The 23068-nt window shown below is 47.1% G+C and overlaps 2 protein-coding genes across 4 annotated transcripts in view; both read right to left on the reverse strand.

Annotated features, from left to right (window-relative positions):
- The window catches only part of LOC115382203 (NLR family CARD domain-containing protein 3-like), a 617169-nt gene that overhangs the window by 130366 nt on the left and 463735 nt on the right, over positions 1-23068 (reverse strand). The window lies entirely within an intron of this gene.
- On the reverse strand, positions 390-22766 carry pde4dip (phosphodiesterase 4D interacting protein). Of its 2 annotated transcripts, XM_030083942.1 has the most exons (16): positions 22698-22766; positions 22126-22154; positions 22015-22055; positions 20559-20759; positions 20414-20478; positions 19742-19828; positions 8782-8868; positions 8351-8582; positions 8237-8273; positions 7666-7796; positions 7458-7517; positions 7289-7378; positions 1652-1746; positions 1494-1533; positions 1362-1408; positions 390-1273 (listed from the first exon to the last, which is right to left on the reverse strand). In XM_030083942.1, exons 1-10 carry the CDS (start codon positions 22721-22723, stop codon positions 7765-7767), a joined length of 837 nt encoding a protein of 278 aa, XP_029939802.1. In that variant the 5' UTR covers positions 22724-22766; the 3' UTR covers positions 390-1273; positions 1362-1408; positions 1494-1533; positions 1652-1746; positions 7289-7378; positions 7458-7517; positions 7666-7764. The 2 variants fall into 2 exon arrangements, with proteins under 2 accessions (XP_029939802.1, XP_029939801.1); XM_030083941.1 differs by lacking the exon at positions 7289-7378.

Consider the following 23068-nt stretch of genomic DNA (forward strand, 5'->3'; position numbering starts at 1 on the left):
GTCCTCTGACCTGTGTGGTGACATGCTGGACATTTTCTACCAGTCTGTTGTTGCAAGTGCTGTTTTCTTTGGGGTTGTCTGTTGGGGCGGCAGCATGACAAAAAGAGACAGCAGTCGGCTGGACAAACTGATCAGGAAGTGTGCATCTGTGATGGGGAGGAAGGTGGACTCTGTTGGAGCAGTCCTGGAGAGGAGGATGAGGCTCTAATGCAGAGTATCTTGAGGAACTCCAAACATCCACTGCAGGACAGTTGCAGCTCAAAAAAGTGAGCGGAGTAACAGGCTGCTGTCACTGTGCTGCAGAACTGAGGCTTCAAGAGGTCGTTCATCCCCTCAGCAATCAGGCTGTATAACAGATGTGCCTGAGCCAAACTAAGTACACTACGAGCACTTTTATTTATTGTACTGTTGATATTTATTACTTGCGTGTGAATGATTTGTGTGCTGCTGGATACCTGAATTTCTCCCTTGGGAGATTAATAAAGTTTTTATCTATCTATCTATCTATCTATCTATCTATCTATCTATCTAAATAATAAACACTGCACACACATCTCTCCATAAAACATTCTCGTCTCTTGTCATAATTTTTCAAGTATTTTGGAGAATTGGGGAGAAGAGAAACTGGTCTGCAGTTTGTAGTTTTTACCTTAAAAACTGGCGAGGCTACAGTCAGACCGTTTTTTTGGTGAAAATAGGAAATAAAAATCGTAATTTTAACGTTAAAAAAGTGCTCGTACTCGGTTGGTGGAAATTGATCAATCGTCAGTCATTTCTACTGGAACATGGCGGCGGAGCTTTAGCATTAGCATCTTTAGCATTTTTAGCATGTTTCACTACTTGTCGCCACTTTAGCATTTTTGGCTAGATTATCAAAAATGTCAAATTTTCCGAAACTTTAAAGAAAGTTTTGAAACCTGTTGGAGACGAAGCGCAGACTCTTCTTACTGATTGTTTACTTGTAAACAAAAAGGAAAACAGCACCAACAGATAAACATGCTAACAGAGCCTCGCCATGCTAATCGCACTCATACTGTTAGCATGACAGGCTAGCGTAGCTAGCTAGCCGCTAACACAAAAAATGTATTTAAAAAAAATGCTAGCATGCCATCGAGCTAGCTCAAATACATTTCTTTTTTCTGTTGTGTAAGCCCCGCCCCCTTCGCCAGGGCATTAGCATTGAGACAGTCCATGTGGGCGGAGCCTAACTCCAGCAGTGACGTCACCACGCTCCCATTGTGAGAACGCTGGCGTTAGCATGGGCCATCCTCGCCTGGAAAACACAACGAAAATTAAGCTAGCGAGCTAGTGTTGCTAGTTAGCTAGCAAGCTATCTTGCGTGGGGGCGGGGCCAGACTCACCTGCAGGTTCCTCCTGGTTCTCCGGAGAACGTCTCGCGTCCGGAGAACTGAAACAGGTTAGCATCAGCTAGCGTTCAGGATGTTGGCATAGCGGGAAGACTTAGCGTGCAGTTGAGTGTGCGCGTTTCTCACGTTGTCGGACGATGGACTCTCCATCTTCCTGCTTCAGAATCTGCGCACGCACACGCACACGCACAGAGTTAGCATTAGCATTGTTAGCATATTTTATCCCAATAATCTTAATTTCCAGTGGAGTTTGCTGAGTTAGCTACTATTCTGTCAGCAGTCACCTGAAGGGGGCGGGGCTCCAGGACAGTGACATCACCGTGGGATGACAGGCTCCGCCCAGGGACAGCCGGGGGATTAGCCCCACCCACAAAATCACCTGAGGGGGAGGAGTCAGTTTAATGAGTGATGGTTGGGACCAAAGCGACAGCCGCTCATGGAAGTCCATGCTAACAATGCTAATGTGGCTAATGATGCTAATATGGCCGAGGTAGCTGCTAACAATGCTAAAGTAGTGAATTATTCTAAAGTGGCTAATGGAGGTAGAAGCTAACAATGCTAAAGTACTTAACTATTCCTAAGTACTTAATTATTCCTGAGCCTGAGCGTCTGACGTCACTCCGGTGAGTGTTTTCCGTGTTGCTGAAGCCTGCGAGCGACTGAAGTGCTTGCTGTCTCTCTCTTGCTATTACTGTTCATTCACGAAGCAATCAAAAATCGGGGTTATTTACGCCCCCGGGGTTACTTTCGCCCCCGATTGACCAGTGATCTCTCGTGAATTACATTTCTTCTCCGCCGTTAGCGCCACCGGCGTGCTAACTAGCTTAGCGTGCTAATTATCTTGGTCCGCCGGGACCGCTATGGCGTCCTCCCCTCTGTCTTCTTTTCTTTCCTGCTCAGTGTGCCGTATGTTGAGTCAGAACCCTGCCTCCCTTGACGATAGGGGTATTTGCGTAAAGTGCAGTGTATTGACAGCGCTGGAGGCCAGGGTAACCGAGTTAGAGGAGCGGCTGCGCAGATGTGAGGGGCAGGGCAGCGCTAGCTACAGCGAGGTAGCGGCAGGGCTCGCAGCCCGCTCCCGCAGTGAGAGGAGTGTTAGCAAGCCTAGCCCCGCAGCGTGTCCCGAGCAGCCGGGGCAAGACCAGGACCGGTTTGTGACGGTCCGGAGGAAGGCTAGTGCTAAGCACCGCCACGTAGCACTCCAAGAACCGCTTCACGTCTGCAATAGGTTCTCTCCCCTCAGCGACGACACGCCGGCTGAACTGGACACGCTGGTGATTGGCAGCTCTATAGTTAGAGACGTGAAGCTGCCAGCGGTGAAGGTTAGGTGTTACCCGGGGGCCAGAGTGGGGGACATCGAGGGGAACCTTAGGCTTTTAAAACAGGAAGGTAGGAGATTCCGTCGAGTCGTGATTCACGCAGGCGGTAATGATGCCCGGCGGAGACAATCAGAGGTGCTCAAATTACAAGTAGCCTCGGTGTGTGAATTGGCTAAGTCGATGTCTGATGCCGTAATATTCTCTGGTCCCCTGCCCAATTTGGTCAATGATGAAATGTATAGCCGACTTTCATCATTCAATCGCTGGTTGTCTAGATGGAGTGAGGAAAACGGAGTTATTTTTCTAAACAACTGGTGCACCTTCTGGGGAAAGCCTGGGCTCATCCGCAGGGACGGCATCCACCCAACTTTGGATGGTGCAGCCCTTTTAGCTCGCAATATGGCTGATCGGCTTCGTACTCTAAATTGACAATCCAGCTATGAGCCCCGGGCGCAGAGCAGTCGTGTAGAACGCTCCTCTGTTGATCTTGTTGATCCCGTCACTAATCCTGCTCCCGGATTTTTACAAGTCCAGCATGGAGGTTTACCTAGGCTAACAGAGACTGAGTCTGTCCAAAGTGCTCAAAGCATTAAAAAAAAGTCAATGGGTAAAAAGCTTAACACCTGTACAAGACAGAATAACTTTTCCAGTAGGAAATACATAAAATGTGGTCTACTAAACATTAGAGCAATCTCCACTAAACCTCTGTTAGTTAATGACCTTATCGGTGACAATAACATTGATCTCCTTGCTCTAACAGAAACTTGGCTCCAGCAAGATGATTATGAGGCTGATGATGAGGCTCAATGAATGTACCCCTCCAACCTATGTTAATTTCCAAACAGCTAGATCAACAGGTCGAGGTGGAGGTGTGGCAGTGATTTCCCACTCCAGTCTTCTTCTTAAACCCAAAACTAATGTTAAATTCAACTCTTTTGAAAGCTTAATACTAACGCTTACTTGTCCAAGTTGGAAGAATCAAAAAGCTGTGCTATTAATTATTGTGTATCGACCTCCTGGTCCTTACTCTGACTTTCTAACTGAGTTCTCAGAGTTTTTAAGCAATTTAGTATTGACTCATAACAAGATCCTTATAATAGGTGACTTTAACATCCATGTGGATGATTCTGGTGACAGTTTGAGTAATGCGTTTATTGCAGTATTAGATAGTATCGGTTTCACTCAAAATGTTGATGAATCCACTCATAGTCACAAGCACACCCTGGATCTGGTCTTAACATATGGGACAGAGGTCAGTGACCTAAATGTTCTCCCTCAGAACCCCATACTCTCAGACCATTTTTTAATTACTTTTCAGGTTTTGATTGAAGACTACTGTGCTCAAAAAGATAAAATTCAGCTGATACGGACATTATCTGAAAAATCTGTGGCTCGGTACAAAGAATTGATCCAGCCTGCATTTGCTGCATTATCTTGTGAATTCACAGAAATGAGCTTATTGACCAGTGGTGATAATAGTGATCAGTTTGTTGACAGTGCTATGCACTCACTAAAATCTGCCCTTGACGTAGTGGCCCCGTTGCAGCTGAAAACCAATCGACCCAGGCGCGTTGCTCCATGGTTTAATTCTGAAACCCGTGTTCTCAAACAAAAAACTCGGCAATTAGAAAGACTGTGGCGTAAATCTAAATCAGAACAATCTCTGAAGGCCTGGAAATGTAGCTTGCTAAGCTATAAACAAATTCTTTTTAAAGCCAAGACATTATATTACTCTTGTTTAATAGAAATAAACAAAAATAACCCTCGGTTTCTGTTCAACACTGTAGCCAGACTGACAACCAGTCATACTGTAGTGGAACCAGTAATCCCAGAATCTTTAAACTGCCATGACTTTCTTAAATTCTTTAATGATAAAATCATAACCATCAGAGGTAAAATCAGTGAAGCGCTTTCCTCAGATCAAGCTCAGGGAATCCAGCCACTGCCTCCACCTGAAATACCTGAAATACTAGATAGTTTCTCATCAGGAAATGGGGCTGAGATTACTTTGATTGTAATGTCTTCTAAAACCTCGACCTGTCTCCTAGATCCAATTCCAACTAAGCTTTTCAAAGATATTCTTCCAGTTATCTTAAATACGATCATAACTATAATAAATACGTCTCTAGAAAATGGCTATGTGCCACAGTCATTTAAATTCGCAGTAATCAAACCACTGCTGAAAAAACCTGATCTCGATCCTGATATTCTAGCTAACTACAGACCGATATCAAATCTGCCTTTTATTTCAAAAGTCCTGGAAAAAGTCGTGGTAAAACAGCTTTACCGCCACCTACAGGACAATAGTTTATTTGAGAAATTTCAGTCAGGATATAGAGCTTATCACAGCACTGAGACTGCGTTAGTTAAAGTCACTAATGACTTGCTATTGGCGGCTGACGCAGGTCTAGTCTCAGTCCTGGTTCTCCTAGACCTCAGTGCAGCTTTTGATACAATCAACCACAATATTCTCCTGCAGAGGTTAGAATGTGAGGTTGGCATCAGAGGAAAAGCCCTCTGCTGGTTCAAATCCTATTTATCTAATAGGTACCAATTTGTTCACGTTAACCAACAGTCCTCACCGTGCTCCCAGGGCAGTTATGGGGTTCCTCAAGGGTCCGTGCTCGGGCCAGTTTTATTTCTGTTATATATGCTTCCTTTAGGGAACATAATTAGAAGTCACGATATCAATTTTCATTGCTATGCAGATGACACACAACTGTATTTATCTATGAAACCTGATCAAACTAATCAAATAGACAGACTCAGTGACTGTATCAGAGAAATTAAATCCTGGATGACTACGAACTATCTCCGTCTGAATCCTGGCAAAACAGAGGTCATTATACTAGGCCCCCATAAACTGAGAGAGTGTCTATCTGAACAGATTATCACCTTAGATAACGTCAGTGTATCCTCCTCCTCTACTGTCAGGAACCTCGGGGTCTTATTTGATCAGGATATCTCCTTTAAAGCACACATCAACCTGGCTTGTAAAACAGCATATTTCCACCTGCGCAACATAGCTAAAATAAGAAACATTCTACCTAGAAGCGATGCAGAAAAACTCATCCATGCATTTGTTTCTGCGAGATTGGACTACTGCAACTCCCTTCTCGCAGCCTGCCCAAAAACTGTATTAAAAAACTTTCAGTTGGTTCAAAATGCAGCCGCCAGATTATTAACTGGAACTAGAAGACGTGAACACATTACTCCCGTTCTAAAATCTCTTCACTGGCTTCCAGTCGAGTTTAGAGTTAGATTTAAAATCCTTCTCCTGACTTACAAAATCCTAAATGGGATGGCTCCAACCTATCTCCAAGATGCTTTAACACCTTATCAACCAATCAGAGCACTTCGCTCTCAAAATGCAGGGTTACTGGTGACTCCTAGAGTCTCTAAATGGACACTAGGTGGAAGAGCCTTTAGCTATCAGGCACCGTTTTTATGGAACCAGCTTCCAAGTGGTGTCAAAGAGGCAGACACAGTCTCCACATTTAAGGTGAGGCTCAAGACGTTTCTCTTCGATGCAGCCTGTGATCAGGTCAGCTAGGGATTCTAAATTAAACTAAGCTAAACTAAACTAAAACAAACTAAACCAAACTAAAGTAAACCAAACCAAACTAAACTAAACTAAACTAAACTAAACTAAACTAAACTAAACTAAACTAAAACAAACCAAACCAAACTAAAGTAAACCAAACCAAACCAAACCAAACTAAAGTAAACTAAACTAAACTAAACTAAACTAAACCAAACCAAATTACACTAAACAAAATTAAACTAAACCAAACTGAATTAAACTAAACTAAACTATACTAACTAAATACTAGTTTAAACAGTTAAGTATCCACAAAGCTGCCCCAGGAGCTAGAATGCTGTGGGAAGTACGGTGCACTGAGCCCTGTCCTCTAATGTCTGAATGTTATTCCCTTTAGTCCGTTCATTGCTTTTCCCCTGCTGTCCCCCCCTTCGAGGGGGAGTCTTCTCCAGTTTCAGTTGCTGACTCCACTATTACGAGGGCCTACGAACAAGCTCCGGCCGGACCGGGAGGACGCCCCTGTCGGTCCTGCCCGTGGACTGGCTTCGGTTCTACTGCTGGGATCCGTGGTTCCTGTGCTGGACCGTCCAACGGACTGTCCTCAACATTGTCCTAGGCTTTACTTCTTATTGTCTCATGCTAGCTGTTGCCAAAGCTGTCCGTCCCTGGGAGAGGGATCCCTCCATACTGTGGTTCTCCCCAAGATCTCTTCTTTTCCCACTGGGTTTCTGGAGTTTTTTCTTGCCGGATGTGAGGGTCGAAGGCGGTGGTTGCTTCGTTCTGTCTCGTTACTGTAAATATTGACATACTACCATTATGCTTATTCACTGTTTTTACTTTTACCGACCAATGTAACATCTTGAAGCCTCTGAGGCAGCTGTTGTTGTGATGCTGGGCTATACAAAAATAAATTGAAATTGAAATTGAAACTATGCTAAAGTGGCTAATGGAGGTAGACGCTAACAATGCTATGGCATCTATAGGTGGAAGATGTTAACATTGCTCAAGTAGCTAATGATGCTAAAAGCAGCCTCATTAGCTAACAGTATCACTGTGCTCACGGGTCTCTTCCTGTTTTAGCTCCGCCCCCTCACTCGGGCTGTGCTCCATAAGCACCGCCTCCCGGAGCAGCTCCACCTCCTCCAGGCTATCTGTTAGCATATAGATTGTAGCATCAGGCTGAGGTTGGCTAGTCTGGCATTAGCATGCATTAGCAACATGCTAGCTTACCCGCGAGGCGCCGTTGCAGCAGAAGGTTCTCTTCGTGAAGACGCTCGAGTTCCGTCAAACCTGAAGAAGAGAATGTTAGCATGGCAAGCAGGGCTAGCATCCTCATGTTGTTACTTAGCAGTATAGCCTCCAGCTAACATGCACGATGATCTGCTGCAGTGCATGCTGGGAAAGTCTGATTTTTAAAAAATGCTAATTATCTAGCAACCTGTGAAGTGGTTTTTCCGAGGCTCCGCCTCCTGGCCAGTGGGCGTGTCCGAAACATAAGAGAAGCTGTCAGACAGGTCGGAGGGGGCGGGGCTAATGCTCAGGCCATCAGGAAGCTCCTCGTCCTCCACACTGACAATGGGAACAAGAATGCTAAGCTATTTAGCACTGAAGTGTTGTAGCATGCCAAGTTAGCATAGATGCTAAATTGTTGTAGCCAAATGATTTTCATGCTAACAACTAGCATGTTGCTACCTAATTGGCATGTTAATTTTAACTTATGTTACTTGCTAATATTTGTTGTGAACTAAGCAAAGCTACATATGCCAATAAGTTAGCATCTTAAAATGAGCATACTTGCTAACGTGTAGCTGAATAACAATTACACAATAACAGCTAATGCCACCAAACTAGCATGATGCTAACATGTTAGCATGCTAAGGTGTGCAAGTTGCTAGCATATATACTAATATTTGGTAGCTAATATCAATAGCTATTGAAGATGATGTTACAATAGCATTAGCACTAGCTAGTCTGATGCTAACAGGTTAGCATGCTAACTGTAGACTCACCAGGTGTCGAGTGCCTCGTCGTCGTCATGGCGACCACCTGCACGAGACAATAAACATGTTTATTAGCATTCCCCTTTAACCCCGCCCCCTTTCCGGTTCCGGTCCGAGACTCACGGATCCGGTCTTGGATTTGCCGGGCCGTGGCTCCGCCCCTCTGCAGCTGCAGCAGGAGGCTCCGCCCCCACTGGGGTTCAGGTTCCAGGGGGAGGCGGAGCTTCCTTTCCAGGGAGGAGACGCATCAGCCAGGAGGCGGGACAGAACATGGCACAGGCCGACGCCCACTTCCTGTCGGCGCCGCAACTCCACCAGCTCCCGGGCCTGGGCTTGGACCAGCACCGCTAACTTCCTGTTGGAGGCGGGGCTTACTTTGTAAATCACACTTAGTGGGCGGGACTTCAATAGTAAATATGTACACACTTCCTGTAGTGGGTGGGGCTTAAAGAGTAAATATAAACACATCCTGTTGTGGGCAGGTCTTTTATTGTAAATATCAACTGACTTCCTGAAGTGGGCGGGGCTTACATGCGATGCTCATGCTAACTCACCCTGATTCCCCGTCTGTCTGGCACCTTGACTCCGCCTCCACTGGAAGCCCCACCCCCTTTTCCTCGGACAAGCCCACCTGGTCCGACCTGCAAGGGAAGCATTAAGAAGGTGGGCGGGGTTTAATGAAGTAGGCGGGTCCAAATGAGACAATGAGGAGTTTTCAGCTAGCGCAACATGAGGCTACCTCGACAGAAGATCCGAAGAAAACAAAAATAACAAATATATCTGTTAGAAAAGACCACAGACTGTCCGTGGTGATATGGAATAATGCTTTGTTTTCAGAGTTCTCAGGAACACAGTGTGAAGGCCGCTCTGTTTTGTCTGAAGTCACTTGGAAACAGCGTCTGCTAGTCTTGTGAGATCTAGCTATATGACCTGGCATGGCCGGAAGTCATGCCAGAGTCGGGCTGGATTCTCTCCGGAGCAACAGCCTTGCTCTCAATCAGCTGATTTGTGTGTGCTTCCTCTGCAGTCCTCAATAAATCCTCCTTGTGCAGCGTCAACACCTTGACTCGTCATCTTTGGCTCTGATTCACCAAAAATTCCACAACAGTTTGGGGCTCGTCCGGGATCTAAATACAACATAAACGAGGTGAGTGCAAATGTTTCCTCTGTTAAATATTTAACTCAGGAAGTAATGCCTTACCTGTGGGGATGTTTGACTAGATAAAAGAACTATTTCATAGTTGATTGGAATTGTAAAAGCAAATTTCTAAACATAAAGAGCCAAAGATGTCCCTAAATTTTTGATTGATTCTTCTCAATCAATTGCTAATGATTAGTAACAATTGGGTTGTAATAATAATTTAATTCTAACTTGGAACTGTGGCTGAGAGAGCTTAGGAAGAGTTTCTAGACTTGGAGTCTGGACGGCCCTGGGGGCCACTGGCGTGGAAGGGCTGAGCCCCTGAAGCGACTTTGTTTTCACTCGGATTGGATCCGATCCGAGATTGACGCACCGCAGAGCTTGGGGGGTATTATGGGATGGCCTCTTCACCAGGGCGGGCCTGGTGCATGTAACAGAAGGGTTGATGATTTCCCTAACGGGCTGACCTGCACTGTTGCAACTGTGGGTGGTGTCGCGTGTGGAAGTTTCTACTGGTGAAACTTTTTGAAAACTGGGTGAGTGTGATTCTGCAGGTCACACCTCACGACTCTGACTCTCTCTTTCACGTTAAAAAAGGGGGTAAATAAAGAAGAAGGTCATGATGCTGGGAGGGTGTTTAGGTTTGTAGAGGACATGTGTTGCTGTTTGTGTTGCTGTTTTGTGTGCAGTTATTGTTCGTGCTAATCCGTTTGGTAAACACCAAAGTGTTGAACATAGGAACAGAAGAGACAGAAGTAGAACAGCACGGTGTGGTCTGATCCCGTTGAAAGTTTTCAGCAACTATTCGATGAGTTCACACCGGTCGGGGTGGTCGGCAGGACCAAGATATTGGAATGTTTAGAAGAGTCACAATCTACGGCCCGAGCCATGATTTCTGGCTGGTTACGCAGACAACCGAGTGATCTGAGAACACCGAGAGAGTTAAAGTTTACTTTAATACATGGTGGTTTTGATTTGCTGGTTCTGTGTAAAACACGGATTGCGACTCCTCACTCGTGCCACAAAACCGGTTGTAGAAGAGAAGTGTGAGGATAGAAATGCTGAAGAGAGAGAGACAGGCAGAGAGAGAGAGAAAGAGGTAGAGAGAGGCAGAGAGAGAGAGACAGAGGTAGAGAGCGATAGAGAGAGAGAGAGAGAGACAGAAGAGAGAGAGATAGAGAGAGAGAGACAGAGAGAGAGAGAGAGAGACAGAAGAGAGACAGAAGAGAGAGAGACAGAGAGAGAGACAGAAGAGAGAGAGAGAGAGACAGAAGAGAGAGAGACAGAGAGAGAGACAGAATAGAGAGAGAGAGAGAGAGAGAGACAGAGAGAGAGAGACAGAACAGAGAGACAGAAGAGAGAGAGACAGAGAGAGAGAGAGAGAGACAGAACAGAGAGACAGAAGAGAGACAGGCAGAGAGAGAGAGAGAGGCAGAGAGAGAGCGGCAGAGTGAAGTGAAGAGATGAAGAGTTTGATGAACAGGGAGGAAGAACAGGAAGTTAAGAAAAATAAGCAGGGATTTAACCAAAGGGAAGGTTTTCAACCTGTTTGTTTTGTTTCCTGTTTTTTACATGTTTAAAATAAGGAATCCATCAATGAGTCAACAAAGTTGCTTGTTGAACATGTAATCTACTCCACTATTTTTAACCTGAAGTCTACTGTGGACACCCAAGATTTGAATTTATATTCAAATCTTTGAATCTAATAGCCTGTCTGATCACGACGGGGTTGATTAATCTATGATGTGATCGATGATTGATTCTCTGAGAGAGATTCACTCTGCAATCTTAAAAATTTGATTAATCTAAAAATTGAATTCATCTGCAGCTTAAACCAAAATAAAGAAAAACAGTAACTGTTTTCTAATGAGAGGGAATTCATTTAATAGAAATAAATTCCTGCTTATATCTACACACAAGACAAGCTGTCTTGACATAGTTTTTCATTATTCCTCTGAGGAACAAACTTTGAATGCAGTATTTTATCAGATGAATCAAATAAAATGTCTGCTACTGACAACACAAATCATCCATTGGTTAGAAGTAACAATACTTTGAGCAGTTTGTCTAGAGACATGCTTTGCACTCATAAGTATTTTCTGACACTGGTACTTTTACGGGTCATTGAGCATTAATCAGTGTAGCAGTATTTGTACTTCAGTACTAAATTTTCAGAAACCTCTGCCTCTGGAAGTTTGTCAAAATAAGTTTCTTTTCTTTTCCATCTTCAGTAGGTGGGCAGAGGCCAGGAGAGCCACCTGTGAACCATTTCCTGGATGATGCTGTAGAGCAGTGATTCAGGCCTGTTTGAGAGAAAACTGATTTCTCCAAGACTGTCAGCTGTGTGCAGGGTCAGAGGTCACTGCTTGAACCATTGACAGGTTTGAGGATGGTTCCCTGAGGAGAAACTCTCAGGATGATTATTCATGCTTTTCTATTGAATTCACTATTTTAAACCCTCCAAAGTGAGCTGAAGAAAGCAGTTCTTTCAGTGGTTCCTCCTTATCAGACTGCTGAGGAGCCAAGGACCCTGAACAGAAAACAATCCAGAGAAAATATCAGCACTAGTGAGAGAATGGAGACGAAGGTCCACCAGTCACACTGTTTGATAGACAAATATGATAATATACTAATATGTTTTTCTCTCTTGAGTGTTTGTTTTGTTATAAAGTCCTGTACAGGCACTCGCCGCTCCGATCCACAGCCCCGATCCTCACGGCCAGCTACACTGCACCAGCCAGCCAGGAGGGAGAAGCTCTGTCAGCAGTGGGAAGTACAGACACACGCACACAGGAGTGATGAAACTCAGATTTTAGCGAGAAAATTGTTTTTCTATGATGATGACATGTGTGGCGATTCTCTGTTCTTCTGTTCTGCTGAGACTTTCCATACAGGAGGGGAGACGTTGTGACTGCAGAAGCAGTGGACACATTCTTGGAGACGGCTGCTCCTGGTGGCTGCTGGGAGGAGGCTGTGGAGGCGGTGGGTTTGATTACGACGTGAAAACATCGGACGTGAAAACATCGGACGTGATAACGGCGTACCGCAACGTGATGGAAAATATGAGGCAGCATGACCGCGACAAGGTCAGGCCATGAACACACACACTGGGGGGAAGAGAGTTTAGACTTTAAAGAGTTTTAAATTCCTTACTTTTTTAGCTTTTGAATGAATTATGTGTTTTGTTTGTTTTATAAGTCACTAGGAAGATATCAGTGGGTCGTCGGGCTGAACAGTCCTGATCAGACTGAACCAGAGGCAGCAGGATCCTCCATGATGGTCACTTCTTTCCCCACATCACTGTAGCCTGAAGACAGGGTGCGGGGCTTCTAGTTTTAGTGAAATAGCTTTAATTATCAACCAATTGCTCAGTTGGGTGAAGAATTAAAGTGAATTAATTAAATGAATTTGTTTCAATACAGTTTCAATGAAATGACTTGGAGGTCACATTCCGGGTTTTCAAACTGAGTGAAGGGGGAGACAGAAGCGAGAGGTTTATCTCGACCTTCCCCTTCGACATAACAAAACTAGCACCACAATGTTTTTACATGACTGTGCTACAAGAATTTGTTACTGTCTATGAATCTACATTCCTAACTTTGAAATCTACTGAAATGAATTACATTTGCACCTTTATTTGATTTAGTTGGAGAATTTGTGGGCTAACTAAGAGATTAATCAGATTTAGCACTGACCACACCTCACAGAATCACACTGGAGCTAAATGTCTAACTGCTACAGATAGACAATAGAATGTTTGTCCAGAAGTCATGGGAGGTATTGAATGTCTTATGAAGTCATTGAATGATTCAGTGATGTTTAGTACCGACTCTTTCTACACCAAGAAGAGGAGGACCTGATGGGTGGACATTTTTTCCAAGATTTTATAGAAATCAACTGAACTGTACTATCTGCTACTTCAAAATCTACTGATGTTAAAATCATTTTGTCTTTTGGACCTCTGACTCATGCTACTATCCAGTCGTTGACCTGTCTGACCTGTCTGCTGCATTATTTTCACTCAGATTGGATCCTGAAAGGCAATATTTGCTGCATTCACCTAAAGAGGTAAATAATGCTTCACCTTTGGCCCAGGACTTTGTCTCTAGTCTGGGAGTTTATGCATCGGCAGTGAGGGGATCTGGATCTGGACCTGTCAGGTGGAACTCTGATACAGTATGAGGAGGATGTTTTCACACCAAAAGGTTGAAGGAAGCTTGAAGAGCCTGACACTGTTCTACTCCTGAACCGTCTTCCTGAGGGAGGCCGCCGAGCATCCTGAGCCCAGCTGCAGCTGAAAGTGACGTTCCTTGAACATGTTCTGGAGGAGAGGATCTGGAGGAGAAGAACCGGTCCTGGTCTTCGGGAAGACCTGAACTGTGGTCTAATCTGCCGCTACAGACTAAAAGAAGAGACGTTGTCTTTTCTAGGTCTGGCAGAATGCTGTCGTCACTGGATTTTTGGTTTCAGCTGTAGACTCTGTGTTAAGAACAACCACACAAGGATGTTTCTGCAGGACTGGAGTGAACAGAGACCAGGTCACAGGAGGGTCAACATCTGGAGGAAGACCAAACATCAGCCTCTGGTCTGGGATTACCTGGCTACGGACCGCCCTGTCATCTCTATTCCAAGAGAAGGGACGGTTCTCTACAGGTATTCTGGTTCGGATCATGGATCACGGTTTCACCCTGATGCTTATTTCTCTTGCAGACTCCTGACTGGGTTCCTGGGCTCCTAAATAGTCTGTGAGCAGCTGATGCTCCAGCAGAGGTTATCACTGCAGCAGGTTTTGGTTCGGGGCGACGGATGCGTGGTACATGCGTCACATTCTGCTGCTGGTGAATAAAGCACAGAGTGCCTGTCAGCAGGGGGTCGGGGTGTGAAGCCATGTTCTGTGGTTTTAATTTTACCTTTGAAATATCTGCTCAATTGAATATGGATGAATGTGACTATGACTGTGTTACGGCTGACAAACTAACTTACTAACAAACTAACATTGACATTGATGACTGACTTTGAGAACGACCAGATGTTCAGTGTTTTATTGTTGTGTTCAATGTTTTTGCTGATTTTAATGGTTTTTCTTTCTTTTCTTAGTTTAGCTTGATTGGACACATCGTGGCCACTGATTGTCTTTTGCCTTCCTGGTTGATCGGCCTGGACCAGGATTGATTGTTTGGCATGAAGGTATTTGCAGCTGTCACTGTCCCATGGGTTGCTGGTTTGTTTAAATTGTGCATCCATGACTGAGAGCTGCTTGGTGTTTTTGTGACAGTGGATCAGTTGGAAATGGTCGTTGAAACATAGGTAACTTAGGACATATAAAATAAAAATGACAATGCACTTGGAGGAACTGATCTTATTGATGTTTATGGAGAACATTAATATTGACGTGTGACACAAATGAAAAGTGGTTTTACTTTGTCTGGCTTTACTGTCTCCGATAGTGAGTTAGATTATTGTTAAAATTTGAATTTATTTTGTGTCTGGTTTTGTTTAAATTGAAATTTAACAACAGGAGGGATTGATGTGGAATAATGCTTTGTTTTCAAAGTTCTCAGGAACACAGTGTGAAGGCCGCTCTGTTTTGTCTGAAGTCACTTGGAAACAGCGTCTGCTGGTCTGGTGAGATCTAGCTATATGACCTGGCATGGCCGGAAGTCATGCCAGAGTCGGGTTGGATTCTCCCCGGAGCAGCAGCCTTGCTCTCAATCAGCTGATTTGTGTGTGCTTCCTCTGCAATCCTCAATAAATCCTCCTTGTGCAGCGTCAACACCTTGACTCGTCATCTTTGGCTCTGATTCACCAAAAATTCCACAACACGTGGCACATTAAACGTCCCTTGGAATGGACATTTGGATGAAAACAAGACTCCCAGCATGCTCTCTGGCAGTGAGCGCCATTATTATTATTAGCAGTGAATACAGGGAGGAAGAGGAGGAACAGGCAGCAGCACCCCCCTCAGGCCAGTCAGTGTATTACTCTATTAGCAGTGAATACACAGAGGAGCAACAGACACACCGAGCTCGCTAACAGACACAGGTTTATGAGGAGGGGCGTTACTGCCAGCGCCATGTGGCGGCCATGTTGGATCTCCAGGGGTGCTGAGAGGACCTCAGGGAGTCATCGTGCCACTGAAACTGCACCTAGCTACACCCTGCTACACCCTGCTACAGCCTGCTACAGCCTGCTACACCCTGTTACAGCCTGCTACACCCTGCTACAGCCTGCTACAGCCTGCTACACCCTGCTACAGCCTGCTACAACCTGCTACAGCCTGCTACACCCTGCTACAGCCTACTACACCCTGCTACACCCTGCTACAGCCTGCTACAGCCTGCTACAGCCTGCTACACCCTGCTACAGCCTGCTACAGCCTGCTACAGCCTGCTACAGCCTGCTACACCCTGTTACAGCCTGCTACACCCTGCTACAGCCTGCTACACCCTGCTACAGCCTGCTACACCCTGCTACACCCGGCTACAGCCTGCTACACCCTGCTACACCCTGCTACAGCCTGCTACACCCTGCTACAGCCTGCTACAGCCTGCTACAGCCTGCTACACCCTGCTACAGCCTGCTACACCCTGCTACACCCTGCTACACCCTGCTACAGCCTGCTACACCCTGCTACAGCCTGCTACAGCCTGCTACACCCTGCTACACCCTGCTACAGCCTGCTACACCCTGCTACAGCCTGCTACACCCTGCTACAGCCTGCTACAGCCTGCTACACCCTGTTACAGCCTGCTACACCCTGCTACAGCCTGCTACAGCCTGCTACACCCTGCTACACCCTGCTACAGCCTGCTACACCCTGCTACAGCCTGCTACACCCTGCTACAGCCTGCTACACCCTGCTACACCCGGCTACAGCCTGCTACACCCTGCTACACCCTGCTACAGCCTGCTACACCCTGCTACAGCCTGCTACAGCCTGCTACAGCCTGCTACACCCTGCTACAGCCTGCTACACCCTGCTACACCCTGCTACACCCTGCTACAGCCTGCTACAGCCTGCTACACCCTGCTACACCCTGCTACAGCCTGCTACACCCTGCTACAACCTGCTACAGCCTGCTACAGCCTGCTACACCCTGCTACACCCTGCTACAGCCTGCTACACCCTGCTACAGCCTGCTACAGCCTGCTACAGCCTGCTACACCCTGCTACAGCCTGCTACAGCCTGCTACACCCTGCTACAGCCTGCTACACCCTGCTACAGCCTGCTACAGCCTGCTACACCCTGCTACAGCCTGCTACACCCTGCTACACCCTGCTACAGCCTGCTACACCCTGCTACACCCTGCTACAGCCTACTACACCCTGCTACACCCTGCTACACCCTGCTACACCCTGCTAGACCCTGCTACACCCTGCTACAGCCTGCTACACCCTGCGACAGCCTGCTACACCCTGCTACACCCTGCTACACCCTGCTACAGCCTGCTACACCCTGCTACACCCTGCTACAGCCTACTACACCCTGCTACACCCTGCTACACCCTGCTACACCCTGCTAGACCCTGCTACACCCTGCTACAGCCTGCTACACCCTGCTACAGCCTGCTACACATTGCTACACCCTGCTACACCCTGCTACACCCTGCTACACCTTGGTAGACCCTGCTACACCCTGCTACACCTTGCTACACCCTTCTATACCTTGGTAGACCCTGCTGCAGCCTGCTACAGCCTGCTACACCCTGCTACAGCCTGCTACACCCTGCTACACCTTGCTACACCCTGCTACAGCCTGCTACAGCCTGCTACACCCTGCTACAGCCTGCTACAGCCTGCTACACCCTGCTACAGCCTGCTACACCCTGCTACACCCTGCTACACCTTGCTACACCCTGCTACACCCTGCGACAGCCTGCTACACCCTGCTACATCCTGCTACAGCCTGCTACACCCTGCTACACCTTGCTACAGCCTGCTACATCCTGCTACGGCCTGCTACACCCTGCTACACCTTGCTACAGCCTGCTACAGCCTGCTACACCTTGCTACAGCCTGCTACACCCTGCTACACCCTGCTACACCTTGCTACAGCCTGCTACAGCCTGCTACACCTTGCTACAGCCTGCTACACCCTGCTACACCTTGCTACAGCCTGCTACAGCCTGCTACACCCTGCTACAGCCTGCTACACCCTGCTACACCTTGCTACACCCTGCTACAGCCTGCTACACCCTGCTACAGCCTGCTACAGCCTGCTACAGCCTGCTACACCCTGCTACAGCCTGCTACACCCTGCTACACCCTGCTACACCCTGCTACAGCCTGCTACAGCCTGCTACACCCTGCTACACCCTGCTACAGCCTGCTACACCCTGCTACACCCTGCTACAAAATGCTACAGCCTGCTACAGCCTGCTACACCCTGCTACACCCTGCTACACCCTGCTACAGCCTGCTACACCCTGCTACAGCCTGCTACAGCCTGCTACACCCTGCTACAGCCTGCTACAGCCTGCTACAGCCTGCTACACCCTGCTACAGCCTGCTACACCCTGCTACACCCTGCTACACCCTGCTACAGCCTGCTACACCCTGCTACAGCCTACTACACCCTGCTACACCCTGCTACACCCTGCTACACCCTGCTAGACCCTGCTACACCCTGCTACAGCCTGCTACACCCTGCGACAGCCTGCTACACCCTGCTACACCCTGCTACACCCTGCTACAGCCTGCTACACCCTGCTACACCCTGCTACAGCCTACTACACCCTGCTACACCCTGCTACACCCTGCTACACCCTGCTAGACCCTGCTACACCCTGCTACAGCCTGCTACACCCTGCTACACCCTGCTACAGCCTGCTACACATTGCTACACCCTGCTACACCCTGCTACACCCTGCTACACCTTGGTAGACCCTGCTACACCCTGCTACACCTTGCTACACCCTTCTATACCTTGGTAGACCCTGCTGCAGCCTGCTACAGCCTGCTACACCCTGCTACACCCTGCTACAGCCTGCTACACCTTGCTACAGCCTGCTACACCCTGCTACACCCTGCTACACCTTGCTACAGCCTGCTACACCCTGCTACACCTTGCTACACCCTGCTACAGCCTGCTACAGCCTGCTACACCCTGCTACAGCCTGCTACAGCCTGCTACACCCTGCTACAGCCTGCTACACCCTGCTACACCCTGCTACACCTTGCTACACCCTGCTACACCCTGCTACAGCCTGCTACACCCTGCTACATCCTGCTACAGCCTGCTACACCCTGCTACACCTTGCTACAGCCTGCTACATCCTGCTACGGCCTGCTACACCCTGCTACACCTTGCTACAGCCTGCTACAGCCTGCTACACCTTGCTACAGCCTGCTACACCCTGCTACACCCTGCTACACCTTGCTACAGCCTGCTACAGCCTGCTACACCTTGCTACAGCCTGCTACACCCTGCTACACCTTGCTACAGCCTGCTACAGCCTGCTACACCCTGCTACAGCCTGCTACACCCTGCTACACCCTGCTACACCTTGCTACACCCTGCTACACCCTGCTACAGCCTGCTACACCCTGCTACATCCTGCTACAGCCTGCTACACCCTGCTACACCTTGCTACAGCCTGCTACATCCTGCTACAGCCTGCTACACCCTGCTACACCTTGCTACAGCCTGCTACAGCCTGCTACACCTTGCTACAGCCTGCTACAGCCTGCTACACCCTGCTACATCCTGCTACAGCCTGCTACAGCCTGCTACACCTTGCTACAGCCTGCTACAGCCTGCTACACCCTGCTACATCCTGCTACAGCCTGCTACACCCTGCTACACCCTGCTACATCCTGCTACAGCCTGCTACACCCTGCTACACCTTGCTACAGCCTGCTACAGCCTGCTACACCTTGCTACAGCCTGCTACAGCCTGCTACACCCTACTACACCCTGCTACACCTTGCTACACCCTGCTACACCCTGCTACAGCCTGCTACACCCTGCTACACCCTGCTACAGCCTGCTACACCCTGCTACAGCCTGCTACACCCTGCTACAGCCTGCTACACCCTGCTACAGCCTGCTACAGCCTGCTACACCTTGCTACAGCCTGCTACACCCTGCTACACCCTGCTACACCCTGCTACACCCTGCTACAGCCTGCTACACCCTGCTACAGCCTGCTACACCCTGTTACATATTTACCTCGGCTCCTGTCAGGCCACTGTCTATCTACTTCCTGTTGTGGGCAGGTCTTTCATTGTAAATATCAACTTACTTCCTGCAGTGGGCGGGGCTTAAAGAGTCAATATATACACTTCCTATTGTGGGCAGGTCTTTCATCGTAAATATCAACTGACTTCCTGTAGTGGGCGGGGCTTACACATGATGCTCATGCTAACTCACCCTGATTCCCCGTCTGTCCGGCACCTTGACTCCGCTTCCACAGGAAGCCCCGCCCCCTTTTCCTCGGACACGCCCACCCCTTCCGACCTGCAAGGGAAGCATTAAGAAGGTGGGCGTGGCCTAATGAAGTAGGCAGGTGAGGAGTATTCAGTTAGCGCAACATGAGGCTAGCTTGAAATGCTAATTTCATGCTAATTATGTCACGCTAAGTTACTTTTGGATGTTATGCTAGAGGCTGGAGGCTAACGAGTTTAAAGTGTGCTCATGTCTTATGCTAATATTGATTTGATGATGCTGTCACAATGCTAACTTCATGTTACTGCCATGCTAGGATTATGCTAAATGCTAATTCACATGTGCTTCAAGATAACTTCATACTAGCCTGATGCTACATGCTAATTTCACACTGGCTTCATGATAACTTCACACTAGCTTGATGCTAAATGCTAATTTCACACTAGCATCATGACAGCTTCATATTAGCTTGACGCTAAATGCTAATTTCATACTGGCTTCATGGATACCTTCAAATTAGCCTGATGCTAAAGTCAAGCTAGCTTGATGCTCATATAATGCTAGCGTCATGCTATCTTTATTGTAATTTCATGTGATCTTCATGAGCACCAGCATGAGCATTAGCGTGACATCATGAAGTGGGCGTGGCCTCCTCACCTGGCCGTTGGCCCCTCCCCCCGTTCTCTCCTCAGACGTTCCACTTCCTCCTTCAGCTCCACGTTCTGCAGAGAACCGCGTTAGCATCATGCCAATGCTAGACGTGAAAACACGCTAATGCTAACGCTAACATGAGAGGAATGACCTGCCGCTGCGTGTCCCTCAGGAGAACCAGGATCTGGTCCTGGATCTGGTCCTGGTCTGGCTTCGGGTCCTGGTCCTGGATCTGGACCAGGTCCGGGTCCCCGGTCTGGTTCTGGTTCTGGTCCCGGTTCTTGAGGTTCTCCTCTAGGAAGTAGATCCTCAGCTTCAGACCGAAGTTCTCCTTCTTCAGGGCGTCCAGTTGCTGTAACCATGGAAACCGGGTCAGAGGGGGCGGGGCCAGGAGGACAGCTAAGTGCACCATGCTAGCTAGCAGAGGAAGAGACGGTGGCTAAAGTGGCTAGCAATGCTAAATTAGCTAACAAAGCTATTGTGTCTAACAATGCTGAAGTGAATAAATTAGCTAACAATGCTAAAGTGTACAAATTAGCTAAAAGGGCCAGAGCACTAACAACAATGCTAAAATGATGCTGGAACGACATCAACACTATGCTAACATCAAGCTAACAATGGATCCTACTTCAGCAATGTTAGCCACTTTAGCACATGTAGCTAATATACCCACTTAGGCATTGTTAGCCAAATTAGCATTGCAGGCACTTTTAGCTACCACTTTAGCAATGTTAGCTGCTGTGGCTGACAAAGCTAAAGTGGCTAAAATTGCAAAAAGTGGATGAATTAGCTTTCAATGCTAAAGTGGCTTCCCTTGTTTAAGTGGCTAACTGTGTTGAAGCATGGAAAAATGCTAATGCTGCTAAATTGCAATCAGCGTTAAATTAGCTCATAGCTAAATTAATTAATTAGCTAAAATAATTTGGCTAACAATTATTTATGTCACTATGATTAACATGAGCATCTAGCGCCATCAGCTGCTGATTATACCCTCAAGTTTTGTGCTAGCATTGTGCTGATCATGTAACAAATAAGACAGCCAAGCTAACGCATGAGGACGCTATTAGCTTTATCTGTTAGCATCTCGCTTTTCGTTTGGCCTCGCTAACCAGATTAGCATCACACTAATTGAATAAGTCAACAACTTTTTGGCTAGCGACACTATCCGACACGCTCCATTAGCGCTAACGCTAGCCGCACGCGCGGGGAAATGACATTAAAAAAAAAACAGATTAGCGATGCTAATTTAGGGACTAGCATGTGTTTCCAATGAGGATCGGAATGCAACGCTGTGATTGGCCACCACCACTCCTCTGCACACACACACACACACACACACACACACACACACACACACACACACACACAGCGCACAAGCTAGGTCTGGTTCTCATCAAGGCGCCGCTGTCAGAAGTGATTAGCGTCAAGCTACGCTAGCATGAGAAGGGGTCAGAGACGGCGGCGCGCTAGCAGCGCTAACTGGAACCTGATGTGGAGTGTTAGCGTTGGCGTGGGAGAGAAGGGGAGCGCAGCTAACATTAGCATTAGCGTGGGAGAAGAGGTACAGTGGCGCTGATGTTAGCATAATTGGCGTTAGCAGTTCTCACCTGTTCCACGTCGCGGACGCTGTGCACCTGGATCGCTCCGCCTAGCAAGACAGCTCAGTTAGCATGTCATGCTACTCATTTAGCAGGATGTGTTAAGCTTGGCGGACTCACCGTCTGATTGGTCGGTTCTGTCAGAGCGCCTGGAAAACACAGACTTGTTAGCATTAGCATAGAACTGATTGTGGCATTCAAGTGGGATAATGCTAACGCTAACGATGACGCCGACTGCTACTTTGTTAGCTTCCCACTTGTTTTAAGCTGATTGCTATTTGTGTGCTACTTTAAGCTAGTTTCTTGCAAGATTTCAGCTAGTCTGTCGCCAGCTTTTCTTGCCTTCTTGTTAGCATCTTTTGTACATTTTAAGCTAGTTTGTGCTTATTTTAAGCTAGTTTCTTGCTAGCTTTACGCTGCTTTCATGTTTATCTTAAGCTAGTTTCTTGCTAGCTTTACGCTGCTTTCATGTTTATCTTAAGCTAGTTTCTTGTTAGCATCTTGCACATCTTGTTTTACTTTCTTGTCCTTTCCAGCTAGCTTCCTGCTGGTTTCTTGCTAGCTTTACACTGTAATCAGGCTCATTTTAAGCTAGTTTTTTGTTAGCATCTTGTACATTTTAGGCTAGTTCCTTCATTTTTCAAGCTAGGTTCTTGTCAGCGTCTCGCTAGCGTTCCGTTCTGCAGACTCACCGTTGTCGGTGGAGGAACCCGCTCATGTTGGACCGAAGGAACACAGAGGGTGTGTGTGTGTGTGTGTTCTCTCTCCCCTCCTTGTTACCTGCTGAGACTCGCCCAAAAATCCACCTGAGATCAAAACAACATCGTCAGAGTGGAACTTTTTACAGCGTCATCCCAAACATTTTCATTTACAGTGTTGTTAAATCTTTTTAGCTAAACCAGTCACTGAAATGCTAACACTGTAAAAAAAAAATGATTTGATAAGTGTAAATATTACAGTCTTTAAACCACTGTAAAAAAGTTACTGACTTTAGTTAAATCAAACACTATGAAAAATTATTCAGACTGAAAAGTTTTTAAAACACTATAAAAAAAAAAGATTC

The sequence above is a fragment of the Salarias fasciatus genome, chromosome 23 (assembly GCF_902148845.1).
Source record: "Salarias fasciatus chromosome 23, fSalaFa1.1, whole genome shotgun sequence".
NCBI classification, from domain to species: Eukaryota; Metazoa; Chordata; class Actinopteri; order Blenniiformes; family Blenniidae; genus Salarias; species Salarias fasciatus.

Coding starts and splice junctions, on each gene's coding strand:
- pde4dip (XM_030083941.1), bottom strand. CDS start 22,723: ATGAGCGGGTTCCTCCACCGACAACG. Junction 8,274..8,350: donor GCAAATCCAAGACCGGATCC/GTGAGTCTCGGA, acceptor TGTCTCGTGCAG/GTGGTCGCCATGACGACGAC. Junction 7,797..8,236: donor GACGAGGCACTCGACACCTG/GTGAGTCTACAG, acceptor TCCCATTGTCAG/TGTGGAGGACGAGGAGCTTC.